Source organism: Arachis stenosperma, chromosome 6 (assembly GCF_014773155.1).
Source record: "Arachis stenosperma cultivar V10309 chromosome 6, arast.V10309.gnm1.PFL2, whole genome shotgun sequence".
Taxonomy (NCBI): domain Eukaryota; kingdom Viridiplantae; phylum Streptophyta; class Magnoliopsida; order Fabales; family Fabaceae; genus Arachis; species Arachis stenosperma.
In genome coordinates this window covers 8,434,785-8,442,952 of record NC_080382.1, presented here as the reverse complement: position 1 = coordinate 8,442,952, position 8,168 = coordinate 8,434,785, and the positions used below count along the sequence as shown (strand labels likewise).

The following is an 8,168-nucleotide window of genomic DNA, read 5'->3' as shown; positions in this document are numbered from 1 at the left end:
AATTTATTTAAGTTATTTACCGAAATTGAGTCTAATTTGGTAAAAATACAGAGCTCGAACAAGGGCAAGAATTTTGCGGGCCACTTCGGTTGACTTTTTGGACACGAAGCAGCGATTACAGATCAGATCAAACGCTTCGTTGCAATAATTCAATTAATGATAATTAATTACCTTTAATTAAATTAGTACACTAGTAAATAGTAATCAAGTTGCAGGAGTAGTTGACCAGAATCACAATACAGTAATGTAGTACTAGCCATAGAAACTGTAAACAGAATTGGGAATAACACTTCACTGTAAAAAAAAAAAAGAAAATAATAATTCCTGACAGAAAGGCGCGATTTATCTGAAAGAAGAAAACCTAGTAGCCGCTGAAAGCGAAAACCCTAAAGAGACTCACGCCACAAAATCGCTCTCGCGCGCTTTGTTCCCCTCCGGCGGCATCTCGGCAATCGGTAAGAAACACACTTATGCCGTTTCGATTCATTCCAATTCAGCTACAATCGTCATTTCGTGTTTTTTCGTGTTACAGGTTCTCGTCGTTCAGGATGGCGGGGAGTGAAGCGAAAAACTCTGGCTCAAAGCAATCTGGTAATTGTGGCTAGAAACTGTTAAAACGCTTTGTCGTTTCTCTATTTTTTCGGATTTTAGCTTCCGTTCTTATGGCCAAATCCTCGTAGGTGCGAAGAAGAAGGAGGTGAAGAAAGAGACTGGATTAGGACTCACGAATCGCAAGGCTGATAACTTCGGAGAGTGGTATTCCGAGGTATTTTATCCCTCATCTTGTAAACTTAGTTTCACGTGTTCTATTGCGTTGGACTTTGAGTTCGGTGGAATTTGCTGTGCCAGATCTGTTCTTATTGAACTGTGTTCTCATCTCAGTTGTTTGGAATTAATTTGCACAGGTGGTTGTTAATTCCGAAATGATTGAGTACTATGACATTTCTGGCTGCTACATTCTGAGGCCTTGGGCAATGGCAATATGGGAGATCATGCAAGTGAGTTTCTTAATTCGTCGTTGTTTTAGGTGGACGGATTGGTGTACATTATGCATGTTCTGGCCTCAATTTGTCAGTGTTGTTGGATGCCAGTAGTGGTGTTTTTCAAACAACTGGTGTTAGTCTAACATAGATCATGTTTATTTGTGTATGATTTGCACAACTAGCTGTATTATGGTTCTTTTTTAATTTCATCAACTATATCAGGGATTCTTCGATCCTGAAATAAAGAAGATGAAAATCAAGAATTGCTACTTCCCTTTGTTTGTGTCTCCCGGAGTTTTGGAAAAGGAGAAGGAGCACGTTGAGGGATTTGCACCAGAGGTGAGAATTTTCTAATTTGTTGGTTAGGCTGTTTAATGTATACTCTTCAGATTTGTTTGAATTATTTGTTTTTCCCCCCTCTGTACTGGGGACATTATAGAAGATTATTGCAAGCTGAAATCCATTGATAGATGGCTAGATGATCTGATTTACTGGTACAATATTAAGTAGCAACCTCCGTGTATTATATACCTGATGAGAGTTTGATGTGTTGAAATGGGGAATTATTTACGACTTGCGGCAGAAGGAACTACAAACCTTCTCTGCCTTCTGGAAGGACTTTTTCTAATGTGCTACTCTTTGCCAGGTTGCTTGGGTGACAAAGTCTGGAAAAACTGACTTAGAAATTCCGATTGCCATTCGTCCAACTAGTGAAACTGTCATGTATCCATACTACTCCAAGTGGATTAGGGGACACCGTGACTTGCCTCTGAAACTTAATCAGTGGTGTAATGTTGTTAGATGGGAGTTCAGCAACCCCACACCATTCATCAGGTAGCAAGAAGCTTTATATTTTAGCTTGTCCTCCTTTCTCCATACTATAATATGATGTTCAAAGTATGATACTAACCAACCATGCTAAGCCTCAAATTTTCAAATATCCAGCCTTCTGAAGTTGATGTACTGTAAAATTTTGTATGGTTTTTTAATGAATCGAAGTTCCTCTAATGATGACTCGCTGACTCTGGTGAATTGGTTGTTAATACAAGCAATAGTGATTTCTTTAAATGAAGTTATTTTTCAGTAATTTAGCTTAGGCCCTTGATGCTATCACATTCAAAACTCCATTTTATTGTTCTTTTACATAAATGCATATTTTGATTGCAGGAGTCGAGAGTTCCTTTGGCAGGAAGGACATACTGCTTTTGCAACTAAGGAAGAGGCAGATGCTGAGGTAAGCTTCAAATAACAAAAGAACATACATTGGCTATGTAGTACCATTCCACATTTGGTGCAATATCATGTGCTGATATTGATAAGTCCCTACTTTTTTGACTTAAGCACATGTGATTCCAGTTTCAGTAGCATCTTTTGAAAACTACTTCCAAAGTTCTCTAAAGTATTACTATTTCAGGTTCTTGAGATATTGGAATTATATAGGCGCATATATGAAGAATTTTTAGCCGTTCCTGTCATTAAGGGTAAGAAAAGTGAGATGGAGAAGTTTGCTGGTGGACTTTACACTACCAGTGTTGAGGTATATGTCTGAGACACATGCATGTATGCTGCTATTTTTCTGAATGCAAAAAGTTTGTATATAAATTGTAATGCTCCCTTTGATAGGCATTTATTCCAAACACTGGACGTGGAGTACAAGGTGCTACTTCTCATTGTCTTGGCCAAAATTTCGCTAAGATGTTCGAGATAAACTTTGAAAATGAAAAGGGAGAAAAAGCAATGGTCTGGCAAAACTCATGGGCCTATAGTACTCGAACTGTAAGCTTTGATATCTTGAATGTACCGTCATCTGAGGGTTCCTTCTCATCAAATTGCATCTAAGAGTTTGACTGTTTTGAACAGATTGGGGTGATGGTGATGGTTCACGGTGATGACAAGGGATTAGTGCTGCCTCCTAAAGTGGCCTCAGTCCAAGTTATTGTGATTCCGGTGCCTTACAAAGATGCTGATACTCAAGGAATCATTGATGCCTGTACTGCAACTGTAAATACATTGTGTGAAGCAGGTATTCGTGCTGAGTCAGATTTTAGGGATAACTATTCTCCTGGATGGAAGTATTCACACTGGGAAATGAAAGGTGTTCCTCTTAGAATTGAAATTGGGCCAAAGGATTTAGCAAAGAAGCAGGTTTCCAATTCTTTAGTACTTCTGCACCAATTCTCATGTTATGTTTGCTTCAATCTCAGCTTTGCGATGAAAACCAAATAAATCTATTCCAATTTCGCACAGGCTAGAGCTGCTCGACGTGATAATGGAGAAAAAATAGACATTGCAAATGACAATTTGGTTGATGAAGTTAAGAAGCTACTTGACACTGTTCAACAGAACCTTTTTGATGTTGCAAAACAAAAACGAGATGAATGCATTGAGGTTGTACATACTTGGGATGAATTTGTACAAGCTTTGAACCAAAGAAAAATGATATTAGCTCCTTGGTGTGACGAGGAGGTATGAAGTTCTTTTTGTTTTTGTCCAAATTCGATGTTCTAAATGTCTTGATGATCATCTTTCCAGCTTTAGATTTGAGGCATTTCTTTTTTAATCTGTCTATACTACCTGTGCCATGTACTTTCAGGTGTATCATGATTAACAAAGATGCATATTGTCACAAAAAAGAAAAAATGAATGAAAAAATATATCAAAACTGCCCCTACAGAATGGTAACGATATATGTTTCTATTTCAAAACTTCCAATCTGTTGGTACTTGTAGGTTTTCTTCGTTGTCAGATTTACAAATATTAAAGCATTTAATCGTTCCAATTCTAGATCACGTCCATTACATTGTCTTACAATGCACTTGATTAGCTGTTAATAATGAACATACTATAATACTTGCTCTCTATAATCTCTTGATGATACTGTTGACACCCTATTTTGCAATACATATTTTTTCTCTCAAGGGACATCATTTCGCTATCTTATGTTCAATATTCAAAATGTCTGACTATTCATGCTGGATGGTTTGGTGTTTTTCTGGTATCAATTATCAACTATTGGCTTATATTACTTCAGGCGGTGGAAGCTGATGTTAAAGCAAGGACAAAGGGTGAGATGGGAGCAGCTAAGACACTTTGTAGTCCTTTTGATCAGCCGGAACTCCCAGAAGGTATAAGCCTTGTCGTTCAAATCTGTGTTAGAAATAATCTTAAAATTGTTTTCTGCAACTGCCCTCTAAAATCTATCTTAAGCTTTTAGCCAATTCGTATTGATATTTTTTCACAATTTTTTTTTTTTATTTTGCATAGTAACACCTTATGTTGCCTTTACATAGGTACCAAGTGCTTTGCCTCAGAAAAACCTGCTAAGAAATGGTCATATTGGGGCAGAAGTTACTAGATGACTAGTTTGTGATACTTTTTTTTATATGGATGGGTGTTAATGGTGCCCTGTCTGGATTTGTTGAGCACACACCAGTTTTAGTTTTTCCAATTGGTTATTTTCTTTTTCAGCTGTCGGTTGTTCGATGATTTTGTACTACATATTACTTAAAAAACTGCAGTTAATTGAACATGGCATCATTTACTTGACTCACTGATATACAGTATCTATTAATTGTTAATAACTAGCCTAACACAAATTGATGAACTCCACGTTCTTGAGTTTGAGCCTTTTTTACTAGCCACAAACATGTTTAGCAGTTCTTCGTGGATTTTGTTCGATTTGTTAAACTTAATTTTCTTTCCTTTTCTCTCTCCTTATCATCCCGAATGTAATATTTTTTTTTATTGGAGATGACGAATGTAATGTTTGATAAGCGAAAATCAGATTGGGAGCTCTCCTCAAAATGGCAACTTATGGATTGAACTTTCACGTTAGTCAAGTTCATTAATGATTGTATTCGACTTCACAGCAATTAGTTACTCCAACATCAACGACAATCGTAACTCGTAAGCATGAAGGATAATTTCTTTTTTCCTTTTTGGATAATTTCAATTTTTAGGAAGGTAAGTAATACAAACCATCAAAATAGCTCTTTACTTTTACCCTATTAATAAGTTAAAATTGCTGCTTCTTTTTTTTTTTTTTTAAATAAAGTAATTTAAGTTTATACTGCTTTACAAATAAAATTCTAAAAATAACTTAATAGAACTGCTTGCATAATTTTTTTTCTAAAATGTTAAATTATATATTTCTTAATGTGCCTTTTAGAAAAGCATAAACAAAACCCAAATGAAGACAGGAGAAGAAAACAAGTATTAAAAATCCCCTTGTCAAAATTGAATGCGTTACGAAGTGCACTATACATGCCAACAAAAGAAGAAGCAACCCCTCGTAAGCCAATCAAATTGAGATGCATATTGAATAGCACTTAGCGGTGGCTTCTTTTTCTTTTTGTTCTCTAGGTGGGCAATGGCTTCCATATATTATTATATAAGACCATAACGTTAACACCTGCACAACAATTCAATATGTCAAATATTTTATGGAAAAAGTTGATAGGTCTCTATATGTCTGTACTCGACATACTGATATTTCCTCAATATTTATGTCAATTATCAGTGTACCTAATTAAATTACGATATTTTTTTTCTTTTCCTTTGTCCGATCATTGCGATATGGTCCTTCAAAACTAGCTCTTACCTCTTGTGCCATGTGACATCTTGAACAGAGGAACACAAATAATATGACTATATAAAGTGAAAAGGACAAATGTATCTTAATCTAAGCACTCTCGCGTTGTTGTCTTTTCCCTTGTTGGTAATTGTTTGGAAACCTAATTGATTCTTCTCCTTCGATTTATTCAACAATAATAATAAGATTTATAAAAGTTCTAATTATATTGAACCTTGTCTATCCAGTTGTGTCAATTTTTTTTCTGCAACTCCAATAATATGTTGGTCAATTGAGGATGACACAGCAACAACTTTTTTTGGTTAACATGTAAGCATCTTAATTGATGTAAAGTTGAGGAAATATGGCTTAATAGAATTATAATACTTAACCATTTTGTCATTAGATAGAGGGCCTAGAAAGAGAATTAAGAAAGACAAAAAGATGGTAAAAAATTTCACTTAATAGAGTTGATGATTCAGTGAACCTTAATAATCGGATCAAGATCTTCTAAAGTGAGAAAGTTGATAAAGAGAAGAGTTAATCACTCTTAAATTAAGATAGTGCAGCACATATTTCATGAAAATTACAAAATTAATGATGATTAACTTCTTACTTTACTACTTTATCAACTTTCTCATTTTAGAACATCTAAATTCTTAATGATTAATCTTAAGGATAATTGACTTTATCGTCTAATCTCAGGATATGAATGTTGCAAATCCATTTAATGTGTGTTGGGACAGTGTCGGGGGTGACTTGATTCTATCATTAATTAGAGTGACAAAACATGAATTGCCCACCTGAATTTGAATGATAACTACTCTACTAACTATGCCAATTACCAAACCAGAAAGCACTAATCAAATGATGCAACATAAGCATGTTGGATGTATTTTTCCGTGCATAATGAAAGTATAAGAGAAGTGCTTTATGGAAGGATAGCATAGGATACAACAAACATAATTAATGTCATTGTATGTGCTTATAGGATTAAAAGGTTTTTGATAACTAACATAACCTCCAAAATCCTCATTCTTTGAATCATAAAACTCGTAAATGGGATTTAACTTCTATCATCTTTCTCTCCCTTCCTAAACTATATTCATAAAAACACTCTAAGATTTTGCCAATACATAAGAGAATGAAACTAATTTTGCAAAATCATTTCTCATTAATATATATGTTTTTATATAACCTTTTAAGAAAATCTAATAAGAATCAAACCCTTTTATTTTATACCTACGAATGTATTAAAATCAAACTTTATATAACTAAGTTAAAAAATGGCCTCTCTTGAATGCACTTGACTAATTTATTTTGTAAAAGAAGTAAATTATCATAATATTTGAAGAAGTAATGCATCATGATCAATGACACTTTGGTGTTGACAAGTTGGTTTACCTTTTCACTTATGATACATACATATGCGTTTGTCAAATTCATTCATCGTCATGTTATATGTGAAATTCCTTAATATATATATACTGCTTTGGTTTGTGAAATACTCATAGTTTATAGGTTTTAGTTACCGTTTGGTTTTGGGGCATAGGATACCTGACTTTGGGAACCTTAGCTTTTTCACATGATTGAGGTTTAGATTTATGACCAAACTTTGTGTCCCTCCCTTAAGAAAATGATATTAAGTATTTCACTGCAAAAATGATTTGATTTTTGTGTTACTTGTTTCCCAGTGCGAAGCTCAAAGCTGTAACAAATAAAAAACGAGCTAAGACCGCTATCATGGACGGTTCACATTGAATTTGTTTATTTATTTATTAATTTTAGGATTGAAAACGACGAAACTCATCTTCATTTCTTTTACTGGTTGCTCAATAAACGACATAGTTCATTCCGGTCCAATCAACCTCCATGCTCGAATTTTATATTAAACATGAATAAAATTTTGTACGTAAAATTGATAGTTAAAAATTATTAGATGATATTGACATAAAATTTTATATTATAAAAAAATATTATAAAATGTTTAAATAATTCTCTCCTTTCTTATTTTTATAAATTTAAAATAATTTATTTGACAAAAATATTTTTTAATAACTATTATAATGTAATTATAATACTTATTTGGTTAATCTAAAAAAGTTGAGAGAAAAACTCAAAGCAATTCTGATAATTATCTCAAAAGACAATGAGACTCAAGAAAAAAAATATTCAATCCAGCCCTTGAGATTTATTTTTATGGGATTGATTAGTTCATGTACCAAAAAAAAGTTAATGTTATTTTTTTTGTATAGAAATTAATCAATCCTTAAAAAAAATCAGAAGTCAGATTGAATATTTTTTTTGAAAGCCTCGTTCTCCTTTTGAAATAATTGTCAGGATCGGATGGATATTCACTCTTTAGCTAAAAAAGATATACTAAAATCAAAGGAAGATGAAGAAGAGGAATACTTAGCCATAACTCCGAAGGACACAAACACAAACCTGTTTTGCTTTTTATGGTTAAAAATTTGTCTGTCCCTATTCTCCTTTAATTTATTTTTATCCCTCTCAAATTTGACCATCATCCATTCTTCTTCTTCTTCTTCAAAATTACTGTCCCCCACACCACATGGCTCTAACATATATTAATCAAATCTAGACAAATAACAATA

The 8,168-nt window shown here is 33.8% G+C and overlaps 1 protein-coding gene across 1 annotated transcript; it reads left to right on the top strand.

The window, feature by feature from the left end:
- Positions 1–226: 226 nt before the first annotated feature.
- LOC130935949 (proline--tRNA ligase, cytoplasmic) lies at positions 227–4,587 on the top strand. The gene is made up of 13 exons (XM_057865890.1): positions 227–455; positions 533–591; positions 681–766; positions 906–998; positions 1,206–1,322; positions 1,630–1,817; positions 2,151–2,217; positions 2,398–2,520; positions 2,607–2,759; positions 2,844–3,128; positions 3,231–3,449; positions 4,015–4,108; positions 4,274–4,587. Exons 2-13 carry the CDS (start codon positions 549–551, stop codon positions 4,336–4,338), a joined length of 1,533 nt encoding a protein of 510 aa, XP_057721873.1. The 5' UTR covers positions 227–455; positions 533–548; the 3' UTR covers positions 4,339–4,587.
- The last annotated feature ends 3,581 nt before the right edge of the window (positions 4,588–8,168 follow it).